The 13,576-nt window shown below is 35.8% G+C and overlaps 1 protein-coding gene and 1 pseudogene across 2 annotated transcripts in view; both read right to left on the reverse strand.

Moving 5' to 3' along the window:
- Nucleotides 1-644: 644 nt before the first annotated feature.
- NAA50 (N-alpha-acetyltransferase 50, NatE catalytic subunit) overlaps nucleotides 645-13,576 on the reverse strand; it is a 24,148-nt gene continuing 11,216 nt past the window's right edge. The window contains exons 2-5 of one of the 2 annotated variants that reach the window (XM_011230175.3): nucleotides 5,778-5,911; nucleotides 5,236-5,355; nucleotides 4,740-4,806; nucleotides 645-3,670 (exon numbers count right to left, since the gene is read on the reverse strand). In XM_011230175.3, the coding sequence (XP_011228477.1) occupies nucleotides 3,493-3,670; nucleotides 4,740-4,806; nucleotides 5,236-5,355; nucleotides 5,778-5,911 (499 nt within the window). In that variant the 3' untranslated portion in view covers nucleotides 645-3,492. Of the gene's footprint in view, nucleotides 3,671-4,739; nucleotides 4,807-5,235; nucleotides 5,356-5,777; nucleotides 5,915-13,576 lie in introns of both variants that reach the window. The other variant, XM_002923492.4, reaches the window with a different exon arrangement.
- On the reverse strand, nucleotides 10,649-10,739 carry LOC117795520 (annotated as a pseudogene).

Below are 13,576 nucleotides of genomic sequence, written 5' to 3' on the forward strand. Positions count from 1 at the left end.
TGCTCCCGGATTCCTGACTCATAAACTGTGGGTGACCATACATGTTTGTGGTTAAGCTGCTAAATTTAGGGATGATGTACCACACAATGATAACTCAGATACACTGGGCAAAGATCACCCGTTGTTTCCTGAATGAGAGAAATTCTAAATACAACACTTCTAAGATACTGAATTAATTTTGTTAACAAATTTTAAATTCATGTTTCTTTGGCATTCAGAAAAAATTTAAGCCATTACCAACTCAACCACTAAAATCCTTCCTCACTGCTAACAAAAAGAAAAAATTTTGAATATACATTACCTGTAGTCAATGCACTTACTAGATCATAGCTTAAAGTGTCAGGTTTTTTTTAACAACTACATTTAAAACTTCACAGCAGTAAGACCTCTCCTTAAATCTTATTTTTTCTCTCACTGGGACAGAACTGCAGATACTCAGCAGTATTCCTAGCAAGTTCCAAAAGGTCTGAATTAGGAGGCCTGGACTGCACTTGGCCTATTTTAATGTTTTAAGTTAGATCTTTAAAAAATGTTAAAGTAAATAAAACAGTATGGCCAAGAGTAAACAATGACTACATATAACTGCCGATCTCAGTATTCAACACAGTGCAGGGTTTTCTTTGACATTTACCAGACATCATAGATTACTACCAGAACATCACATAAGTTTATTTCAGATGTAACAGCAATGTTAAAATCAACAAGTTTAATTTTTAACTGCACCAAGTAAACTTAGCCATTTAAGTATTTTTAAAGTTATTCCCTCCAAAAAACTGAGGGAGCTTTTCTTTTCCACCCCATAAACCACAGTTTCCCAATAGTTCTATTTTCGGAGGACTTTCAATTGATGAGTAAACTGCTTTGGGGAGATTTTAGAACTTCTTTCCCCAAATGAAAACTAGTCTGGACAAATTATATATTGCATAGATTTCTCTACAGATTCTTTTCTTTAGAACCTAAATGCAATTACCATAAGGATAATTTTTACCTATTTTGCTCCATAGTAAAAACTACCTGTCCTAAAAAATATGATGGATATATCCTCTGATCTTCCAGTTAATAGAATTGTTTTACCTCAACAATTATTATGTTCCAAACCAACCAACTCAACATGGGACATTACTGGAGTCTTTCCTGACTCATAGGCAAATGAACCAGTACCCAGCTTCCACATCCTCCTCTTCCTTAAATGGATGGAATTACTTAATACAAGTTTGATGTAGGACAATTAACCCTTTCCAAACAAGTCTGATGTAGGACAACTAACCTTTTCAAACATCCAATTTAGGTAAAGTCATTTCTAGAATGGAAAAAGAAACTATAATGATAGGGAGCCTACACACTCAATTCAAAATTTAATTTTTTCCCCTTCCTTAAATAACATGTACTTAATTGTCATGAGGCAGCTGTTCAGTTTTCAATAACCACATTTAGGGATACATTCATAGGACTGATTAGATAGTCCAGGTGAAATGGTTATAGAAATAGAGGCAGTGTCATCTCAGAAACCTCATATATCAAAATCTATTTTGATATCTGGAAGTTTACAAAAAGGCTGAATTCTTCAAACTTAAGTACGCCTTCTGTAACTCAAGCACTCTTCTCTTGGCAAGAGCAAGCTGAAGCTTATCCATGAAGGTAAAGGTGCTTAATGCTAACTTTTTTTCTAAGCTTATATTTGGACTGCTGAAGAAACTGATACCCAAGAAACCAACATGGTTTTTCTACATTTTTACTATCTTAAGATTCAAATACTATAAACTCATTCAACTATCCTCCTTTTCCTGTATTACTGTTGGCACTCAATTAAGACTGCTGAAGTCTATTGTACTTTGTACTTTCACATTCTCAAAAAAGATTATAAAATGTGCATAAACATTGTGTAAAATAATTTTGTCATTTAACATATTTGGAGAGATGAGATTTCTATTATCAGAATTCACATGAGGATAAATATTATGAATCAAACTTCCTTTTCAAGTCAAATAACAAGAAAATTCAAGCCCTGTGCATTGTTTTAAAGTCTAATGAGAACATTTCATGGGCCACCAGTATTGGCAATCTAGAAAATTTTAAATATTGGATATGGGGCTAAGGAGGAAAACATGAAAATTTCAGATGTCTCCTATCTTACAAAAAGTTATCAACCCATCCAAGCTACTCTCCTATGTGCCAGAAAATGATCTGGCATAAACCAGTCCCATCAGTAGAGGAGGTCACAGTGACATTTATGTTATTAACACTTCTGAACTTCTACTTTTCCAAGAATAGAAGCAATATGTTTAGCAATTCCCCCTCCCCCAAATCCTTAAGCTCAGAATCATAGGCACAGAAAATTAGCAAATCTGGGATGTTCTCCAACAGATAAGCAATAGCACAGCTATGTTATTCTCAAAAATACTGTCTAGATACTCTTTCCTACATAGTCCAATGCTCCGTGGCCACGCTTTTAACAGTCTGCATTAGGTGACATTAAATGCATTTATTGTGCCACGAGTCCATCTAAGCTTCCTTTTCAGTGTTTTTAAAAATGTCCAAGAGACAATACCTGCGCTTCAGGTTTATTTAGGGGTATTGACCTATAAGGACATCAACTCCCATTTTTAAGGTTAGACTAACTATTATGGATTTTCCAAAGAAAAAGGACAGGAAACAAAAAAGTAATCACAACAAACCTCTTTAGGTCAGTTAAAGGCCATATCTCTAGCTGGGATATTAAAAAAAATTAATCTCACCAGCCACACTCTAAAAGTTAATGCCACTAGTAACAATCAACAGCAGGAAAAATAAACCTGCTAACAACCAGTCCACTCATTAACAAAAAGCAGTTTAACTCAAATACTGAGACCAAAGTAAAACACTACCTATCCAAACTGTCCCACCCACCCTCAGCGAGGAAGAAAGAAATAATTGCTTAAAAAAAAAAAAAAAACCAAAATAAGCTTAGTATTTCTTACAAGGATAACAATGGTCCACCTCCTGAGACAACACTCAGAAGGACAAAAGGTGGAGTGAAGGCAATGTCTAGGGATTAGTATCCCACAGTCTTGAAAAACCCAAAGTACCACATACACACTAAACTTGTCTTTGAATTAGAGAACAAGATATTGCTGCTGTTTCTTTTTGTCTTTTGATATATACAACATTTTGTAGGCTCTGCCCTTCAATGTGAAAGCAGGACATAAAAAAAAAAATTGACACTGACACCCAATTTTTTGGGACCATATATATCTTAACTGTGAAACCAAACAGATCTATACCTCCTCCTTCCTACAATCAAACCACCTCACAAAAATAAGGAAACTAAAACAATCCAAACATGATTAATTTTGAAAGTCCTTGGAAGTATTAAACCTTTTTTAGAGGAAAGAAAAAGAAAGGAGGACAAACAAGAACAAGAAGGGAGGGGGAAAAGAAAGAGGGGGGAAAAATCAATGGGCCTTTCTTTTATTTGGCGACAAGCAAGTGCAAGAAAGTTCATTTCTAATTTGTTCAGTTGTCTGTCTTTTGCACATCTGCATTCTGGCCAGAAGGGACTTTGAGGTTTTTCTGCAACACATGAGCATCTGCAGGCTCTATCCTCTTATAGTAGTTCTTCTTTGTCTCAATAATCTCAAAGCCAAACTTCCTGTAGAAGTCAATTGCAGACTCATTGCTGATCTGGACATGCCTGAGATATAGGAGGGTATCAGGGAAAAAAAATTAAGATTTCATCAGCCTTTGTGTATTCTCCACAAATAGTTTCAAATTGGTTAGAGCTGGAATACTGCACACATTTGTTAGATTCCCCTCATAATTACTAGCAATCAACAAAGATTAGGTATTCATCTCAGAAAAACCTTTGATGACAAATTACACTTTTGACCTAACTATTACATTTGCAAGAGCTGGCTGAGGTTAGGAGACTCAGAAATAGTGTTTACTCTTAAAATCAACAAAGGGCAAAGTACCCAAGCTAGCATAACATTTTTCATTGCAAGGGGAGAAAAGATTCCAGTAATTAAAAATGGGTAAATAACCACAGGGATGATTCAAAGACCATATTAACCATGCAGGAAGAAAAAAAAGACAGAAAAATAACATAACTAGAGTCTCAAATGCCTGAATATATCCTCTCTGATCTATAAAAAACATGTTATATTTTGAAAATAAATAGAGCTTTTTCAATTATTCTCCAAAATAGCATTATATAGTTTAATCTCTCCCACTGCCAAAGTTAAAATGAGAATAATCTTAATACCATATTATTAAAAATCCATTGGCTCTTAATCTGAGTTCTATAATACTGATATTATGAGTTAATCTTGGCTCTTAATCTGAGTTCTATAATACTGATATTATGTTAATATAATATCAGCTAGGTACTCTCTGATTTTGATTATTAAATCCTACTACTAATGAACACATCACTGAGAACCTTAAACAAAACCCAGAGAACAAAGAGCATAAGAAAGTAGTATTAATGATACCAATTCTTCAATTCTGAAGACTTGAGTTTTAATCTTGGTTTAATCTCTGTGACTTTGTAACTCCCACCCGAACATAATAAAGCAAAATGAGAACGTTTTATCTCAGATTCCTTATCTATTATTGAAACAAAACAAAACTTCATAACTACTACTTTCATGGCTTTTCCAAAAGACAATGAAATAAGTAACCAGATTTTAAAGTTTCCAGTAAAGATTTCTACTGCCAATCTATTACATTCTTTAGATAAGAACATTAATCATTTCACTTACAGATAGATGTTGTCAAAAGTGCCATCTTTTTCACAGATGTTTAAGACATGATTTAACATTTTAGTTCCTATTAACAAGACAAACAACGAATTAGTAATTTCATAAAAGTCAATCTTTACATTACACATCTAATTGCCATTTTAACACTTACTGTGTCCTAACAGAATTTGAGGTAAACACAGGACAACCTGATTTCTGAAAATTTTGTTCTTTCCCTACATTATCTACGTATGTTTAAAACTCGTAGCAGAAAAACAACCTTTATATACAAGCCCTTCCATGTAAAAGGAAAACAGAAGAAGCAAAGGGACACTGATAACAAATCTATATAGGGCTTCCAGTTGAAATATGTTAATAAAGTTATTTTCCATCTTATATAATTCAGTATAACTCTTTCCCAATATTCCCAAAAGAAATGGTTTGACTCACTGGGTCAGAAACAGTAACAATGTATTTACGCTTCTTTAAACAAATAAAAAAAGACAAAAAATTTTACCTATTCCTAGCCTTCGGTATGGTGCCAGACATCCTAGTGTCATGATGTAAAGTCTCTTCTGATTCTGTGAATGATCCACCCTACAGCATACTGCACCTACTGCAATATCATTGAAATAGGCTGCCATGGAAATATAAAAATATAAAGTTCAAAGACAGGATAACACATTTTATTCAATCTTTCTTCCCTTCTATAAGAACTAAATTATTGTTATTGGCAATAAATTTTATCAGCTACTCTGAATATCAATAGCTTCAAAATGTTCCTGCTTCTTTTTAGGGACTTAAGTCTCCTCTAGAGTAAAGACAAATATGTGAAAACATAGGCACACAATGAATTAGAGAAGATATTTAGCATTTCTTTTTAAAATTCAAATATTGTCTTGGTTTCTCTGAGATTTTTCTCAGAACCTGAATCACCCCCATTTCCTCACTTGTAAAATAAGGAGATTAAATTAGTTAACTCTGCTCTAGTATCAAAAACTAGGGTCAAGAACCCCAAAAAAACAAATAAAGGGGAAAAAAAACAACAACATATTATACCAAGTTTTGCTAGCTCGCCAACCTCCAGCACATCCTTGTAGAACTTGTCATTGTAGCTGACTGGAAAGATGACCTGGTTTAATCTCTTCAACTGTTTAATATTGTGTGGTGTCACATCTCCCAGCTCGATCCGGCTACTGGAACAAACCAAAATGTACTCAATAAAATATAATTAGCTTCATTTGTTAAGATGAACATATTTAGAAGAGTACAAAGTCTTTTTTACATGGCTGATAAATCCAACCTTTCACAGTGACTTTATACTCCTACAAAGATTACCATTTATAAGATTCTGCCAGCCATTCCATCCAGATTCAATTTGTAGCTTTCATACAACTGTATACATTTAGAGATAAATATGGTAAGCGACAATTACTAAGAAGGTCAGACTAATATTCTATGTAAATGCCAAAATTTTCCTTGTAGTTACCAGTTCAGAAAAATTTAGATGTCTATTACTGATCAAAAGGACTGATGATACCAAATGTTGGCAAGGGGGTGGCAAACAGGAATGGCAAAAATGTAAACAGAACATCTCTAGAAGACGATCTAGTAGTACGTATCAAAAAGCCTGAAAGGTACAACTCCTTTATGGAAGTAATCCTACTCTAGAAATTTATTCTGAAAAAATAATCTAAATAGGCAAAAGTTGTATATATTCTATTAATTGAGCTAGGAACGACCAGAACAGTCATATGGGGTGGTATTCGAAATCCAGATTCCTGGACCTCACCCCACTTTCAGAGGCAGAATCTCTGGAAATGAAACAAGGGAATCCACATGGGGGATACTTATCAAGAATGCAACAGTGGTTATTTAAAAAAAAAAAAAGTCATCAAAACAATTGGTTCCATGGGAAAAGGAATTAAGGCTAAAAAGATTCAGACTCGCAGTAACAAAGCTGTGTTGCATCTAGGCCGTCAACAAAAGGATTTTTCAATAGCTCAAGTCACTATCACTACCATAAACTGAAGGTTGATCAAATGTGAAAGACAAACCCAAACACCACTAGCACTATCATTAGTAAAGTTGCTTACACACATTATTGGCCTTCTTAAAAATCACAATAGATGATAAAATCCTTTAAATGAGATCAAATCAAAATAAAAATGAGTTGAAAAATAAAACAATCTGATGCTATCCAAGTAGCTAGAAAATGCGGTTCCTACTCACTGGGGGCTAGGTGCTAGTTCCAGATCACAACAGCATTACCCTAATTAATCATTTCCATCATATGCATATAGGTTTTGAAAACTCTGTTGGAGAAATGACTAAACAAGAATGTAATGGTAAAAAAGAAAAACCTAAGTGTCCCCAATAGGGAACTGGTTAAATAAAGCATGCATGATCCATTTATATTTCAGCACAGAAACACGGATTTATTGTTTTGTGTGAGGGGAGGAAACACATTCTAAATACATGTAATAAAAAAATTATCTTAAACAATTTTTGTTAATATAATATACAGGAAAAAATGCTGTAAACCATACACAAAAAAATGTGTAATCAGAACCGTGGGTGGCCCGGGGGTTGAACACGAGACTCTTGATCTCAGGGTTTTAAGTTTGAGCTCCATGTTGCGTGTAGAGATTACTTAAAAATACAACCTTTAAAATAATAATAATATAAAGAACAGTGGGTAATTTTAAAAACAACATTCTTTGAATGTTACAATTTAGATTATCAGAAAATAGAATACAGACCATTATGCTCCTTTGGAACTTCAGCCTATCTGCCTCAATTATTTCATTTTATGCTGTTTTTTATTACTTACTGTGACCCACCACCCTTGCATATCTTGTACATTTTCTTAAAATCTGAGCACGTTTCTTAGTAGCCACACAAATTCTTAAGATACAAACATCATTGTAGAAAACAGAGATTTCATTCTTAGATTTTCTTCCAATTTCTAGGTACACTAAGTAAATACGGGTAAATACGACCTCTCCTAAGTATTTCAGAACTAAAATGAATTCTTTTTGTGAGATTCAGGTCCTCTTTAACTAGGTTATATCTCACTCACAGGACAATTCCCCTCTTCATTAAAGCAGACCCTAGCTTTCTCTTCTTTAAGGCTGAAGGAAATAACATTTTACCCAAAACCTTTTTCTGATTAAAACCTACTTAGGCTCACTTACCCACCATCTACCATTCACAGACCTTTTCATTAGCAGATACAGTTATTGTAAAATACAGAACCCTTGGAACACAGGGTGCCTGGGTGGTAGAGCTGGTTAAGCATCTGACTCTTGGTTTCTGCTCAGGTCGTTATTTCCGGGTCATTAGATCAAGCCCTGCATCAGGCTCCATGCTCATCATGGAGTCCACTTAGGAGTCTCTCTCTCCCTTTCCCTTGGCCCCTCCCCCTCTCTGAAATAAACAAATCTTAAAAAAAAAATAAAAAGTACAGGGTTCACATCTCACCTACACGGTGTGTTCTTTAGAAAAAGGATTCCCACCATTTAGTTAATTAATGTATCACCTCACATTTTTTTGGTAAGAACATTTATGTTCTACTCTTTGGCAATTTTCAATTATATGCATTAGATGATCCTCACACTTTATTTTACACCTGAAAGTTTGTACCTTTTTACCAACTTCTCCTTATTCCCCCCACCCTGGCAACCATTTATCTACTGTTTCTATGAGTTTGACTTTTTTATTTTTATATTTCACATACAAGTGATACCATGGAGTGTTTGTCTTTGTCTGGCTTATTTCACTTAGCATAATGCTACTCTTTCACTGAGTATAGCACCCCAAATTTGGTACAGTAATATATTTTAAATATAATATAGCATATATTGATTATATTTAGAGCACAGTATTTAAAAATTATCCATTGCTTAAAAAAGTCAGACGCTAAAGTCATTGAAAGACTACATTATGAAGTCTAATCGTAAACAACTATAAAGAAAAACTTAACCTAGGAAGTCAAGCTCCTAAATTACAAGTGAAAGAACATGAGTTTTTAAAAAGTTTAAGAATGATTTCCAGGTGGGGTGCCTGGCTGGTTCAGTTGGAAGAGCATGAAACTCTTGATCTTGGGGTCAAGTTTGAGCCCCACATTGGATGCAGAGATTACTTAAAAGTAAGTAAAAACTTTTAAAAAATGATTTCTAGGTAACTGCCAGGCTTCAAATATCTTAATAATTTTTAAAAGGATAATAACCAGGTATTTCTTAACTTCATACAGAAGGATAAGATTTAATCTATGTGCTAGATTAAATCTAAGAAAAATTTACTAAAAAAGTTTCTATCAGAGTAGGCAGATCAAGCCTAAATAGAGAACACTGTATTAAATCATTAGGGAATAAGCAGCTTAATCTCTTCCTAATTAACAACAACAAAAAAACATGTATTGATAAAAAAAAAGTCCATCAACATAGAAATGACTTAGGATGTGAAAACATCCTTTAAGACTATCACCAGAAAGAAGTTTGATGTATATAGCCTTCCTGTATTTTTCTATGCATAGATATATACACACACATATATACACACATATATATAATACACACATATATATATATAATTTCAAAACACAATTGGGATACTATGAATATTGTTGGGTAGCTTAAGAAATAGCTATTAAATATAACTTTGTCAGCAAATTTCACCTTCAAATTCAGTTTAACTTTCATGAACATGACATGTCTGATTGAAATGGAATACTTCTGTAATCTTGATCACTTAGCTCTGAATTATTTTAAGATGTGGATATTCTAAATATATCAGAGTAATAGCAACTTGTTAATATAATTAGCAAAGAATGTGTAGTATCAGAGGTATAAACAGAGTGCTATACAGAAATGTCAGAAAATGAGAACATGATTGTAAACAACCAACAAGCTTTTAGAAGTTAAAAGAACTTTTTTTTTTAAAGATTTTATTTATTTATGCGACAGAGATAGAGACAGCCAGTGAGAGAGGGAACACAAGCAGGGGGAGTGGGAGAGGAAGAAGCAGGCTCCCAGCTGAGTAGCCTGATGTGGGACTCGATCCCAGACCGTTGGGATCATGCCCTGAGCCAAAGGCAGACGCTTAACGACTGAGCCACCCAGGCGCCCCTATATCCTTGTAATTTATTTATTTATTTATTATTATTATTTTTAAAGATTTTATTTATTTATTTGACAGAGATAGAGACAGCCAGCAAGAGAGGGAACACAAGCAGGGGGAGTGGGAGAGGAAGAAGCAAGCTCGTAGCGGAGGAGCCTGATGTGGGGCTCGATCCCATAATGCTGGGATCACGCCCTGAGCCAAAAGCAGACGCTTAACTGCTGTGCCACCCAGGCGCCCCTATATCCTTGTAATTTAAAGTGTGTTCTGTAAACAGCATATACTTAAGTCTTCTTCCCCCAATCTGACAACAAGAGTCTTTTTTTTATTACACAATTCTTTATTCTAAATATTATGCAATGTGCAAGTATTACTTTTATTTATTAAAATACCATGGCTCAGTTGGTTGAGTGAACGACTCTTAGGTCGGTTTTGGCTCAAGTCAGGATCTTAGTCGTGCTCAGTGAAGAGTTTCCTCATCCCTATCCCTATCCCTCCCCCACCCCTCTGACCCTCGCAGGCACATGGGCTCTCTATCTTGAATGAACGAATTAAATCTTTAAGTGAAAAAAATTTAAAAATAAAATAGCATGAGGGGCGGCTGGGTGGCTCAGTCGTTAAGCGTCTGCCTTCGGCTCAGGGCATGATCCCGACGGTCTGGGAGTGAGCCCCCCATCAGGCTCCTCCGCTGGGAGCCTGCTTCTTCCTCTCCCACTCCCCCTGCTTGTGTTCCCTCTCTCGCTGGCTGTCTCTCTCTCTCAAATAAATAAATAAAATCTTTAAAAAAATAAAATAAAATAGCATGACAGAAAAAGGGGGAAATTTTTGTCATCCCACTGAGTCGTGCTAATCTTCTCTGTATTATTCCGATTTTAGTATATATGCTGCCAAAGCAAGCACTGACAACTGGAGCATTTGGTCTGTCCAGACTTAAGTATTGGTGTAGTCTATTCAAGTCCATCAGCTTGCAAATTTTCTATATGTACTCTTAGTTGTTCCTTTATTTTTCAAGCCTTTTTTTGGGGATCAATGTTCATTCTAGCTTTAAAAAATGTTTTAAAGTTTACATAATATTTAATTCATTTTTCTTGGTGTATAGTTCTGAGTTTTGACAAACATGTATAATGATAACCACCAAGATTTAGATCAAGATACAGAATGGTTCCATCACCCCAAAAATGTCCCTCATAACCCTCCACAGAGTTTCAACTCAAACACCACTCCCAGGCAACCATTAATGTTTTCTGTTCCCCATATCTTTGCTTTTTCAAGAATGCCACATAAATGGAATCACATAATACAGAGCCATTTGCTTGGCTTCCTTCATTCAACATAATGTCTTTGATATTTACCACACAGTTTTATCAACAGCTCCTTCCTTGCTGAGTAATATTCCATAGTATGGACATACCACAGTTTATCCTTTTGTTGAAAGGATTTGGGCCTACACATACATTGCTCTATAGGTTCTTGTGTGAACATAAGTTTTCACGACTTCTTTTGACTAAGAGAGGTAATGCTGGGTTAAATGTATGAGTTCCAGTTGTTCTGCATTCAGCATTTGGCACTGTCAACCTTTAAAAATTTATGCCATTCTAACAGGTGTGCAGTGACATTTCATTGTGGTTTTAATTTGCATGTCCCTAAATAACAAATGATGTTGAACATGTTTTCATTTATTTCTTTGCCATTCATATAACTTCTCTGGTAAAGGAGCTAGTCATATCTTTTGCCCATTTAAAGCAAACTGGGTTCTCTAACTGGGTTTTAAGTGTATTATGGATACATGTCCTTTGTAAGCTAGTATATCGCAAATAATCTGAGGCCCCTTCCCACTTTTTACGTTTCATTTATTTTTCTCTTAAATAGCCTTGGGGTATAATTTATACACCATAAAATTCATGTTTTAAATGTACAGTTCGATGTTTTTAGACTATTTACAGAGTTGTGCAACCGTCATCTCAATGCAGCTTTAGAAATTCACATCATACCCCACAAATCTCTTGTGCAAATCTAAAGTAAATCCCCTTTCCTACCCAAAGTCAACCACTAAACTTACTTTCTATATATTTGCCTTTTCTGGACATTTCATATAAATAGAATTATAAAATAAATGTAATCTTTTGCACTACTACACATCTTTCATGCAGCATAATGTTTCTGAGGTTCATCCATGATGTAATACATCATCAGTTGAACAATATTCCACTCTAAGGATATACCACATTTTGTTTAACCATTCACCATCTGATGGGCATTTTAACAGTATTAACTTCATGGCCATTATAAATAATGCTGTTATGAATACTGCATACAAGTCTGTGTGTGGACATAAGCTTTAGTTTTTCTCTGGTAGATACCTAGAAGTGGGATTGCTGGGTTGTATGGTAAATATGCTTAACTTTTTTTTGTCTAAAGATTTTTATTTGTTTGATGGAGGGAAGCGAATGGCAGGCAGAGGGGAGGGAGAAGCAGGCTCCCTGCTTAGCAAGGAGCCCGATGTGGGGCTTGATCCAAGGACCCTTGGATTCATGACCTGAGCTGAAGGCAGATGGCAGACACTTAACTGACTTGAGCCACCCAGGCACCCTGCTTAACTTTTTAAAGAAACCACCTGTGGTAGGTAGAATAATGGCCCCAAAGGATGTCCATGTTCCAACCTCAAGAATCTTTAAGATGTTATTTTACATGGAAAATGCATTTTTTGCAAGATGTGATTAAGACCTTGAGATGCGATGATTAACCAGGACTATCTGGGTGGGCCCAATGTAATCAAAGAGGTCCTTAAGAGTCAGAGAATAGGACAAAAGAAGCAGAAACAATAGATTTCAAGATGCTACACTGCAAGCTTAAAAGATGAAGGACTATGAAACAAGGAATGCACGTGGCCTTACAGAAGCTGAAAAGGCAAGGAAACAGATTCTCATCTAGAACCTCTGGAAGAAACATAATCTTGTTGTATTAGTTTCCTAGAGTTGCCTTAAGGAATTATTACTGAGTAGCTTAAAGCAGAAATTTACTCTCTGGAGGCTAGAAGTACAAAATCAGGTCAGCAGGGCCATGCTCTCTGAATCTGGAGTAGAATCCTTCCTTGCCTCTGCCAGCTCCTGGTGGCCTCAGATATTTCTTGGCTTGAGGCAATAACAACTCTAATGTCTGCCTCCATCTTCACTTGGTGTTGTGTGTGTGTGTCCCCTTTCCTCCTCCTATAAGGACACCAGTCATTGGATTTAAAGCCCTCTGTAATCGAGCATGACCATCTTAATTACATCCGCAAAGACTCTATTTTTCTTTTTTTAAAGATTTTATTTGAGAGAGAGAGAGTATGAGCAGAAGAGAGGGGCGGGGGTGAGGGAGAAACAGGCTCCCCACTGAGCAGGAAGCCCAACACGGGCGGGGCTCAATCCCAGGACCCTGGGATCATGATCTGAGATGAAGGCACATGCTTAATGACTGAGCCACCCAAGTGTCCTGAAAAGACCCTATTTCTAAATTAGGTCATGTGCTGAGGTTCCAAGCAGACATGAATTTTTCTTTTCTTTTTTTTTTTTTTAAAGATTTTATTGATTTATTTGACAGAGAGAGACAGCCAGCGAGAGAGGGAACACAAGCAGGGAGTGGGAGAGGGAGAAGCAGGCTCATAGCAGAGGAGCCTGATGTGGGGCTCGATCCCATAACGCCGGGATCACGCCCTGAGCCGAAGGCAGACGCTTAACCGCTGTGCCACCCAGGCGCCC

The sequence above is a fragment of the Ailuropoda melanoleuca genome, chromosome 1, assembly GCF_002007445.2.
Source record: "Ailuropoda melanoleuca isolate Jingjing chromosome 1, ASM200744v2, whole genome shotgun sequence".
NCBI classification, from domain to species: domain Eukaryota; kingdom Metazoa; phylum Chordata; class Mammalia; order Carnivora; family Ursidae; genus Ailuropoda; species Ailuropoda melanoleuca.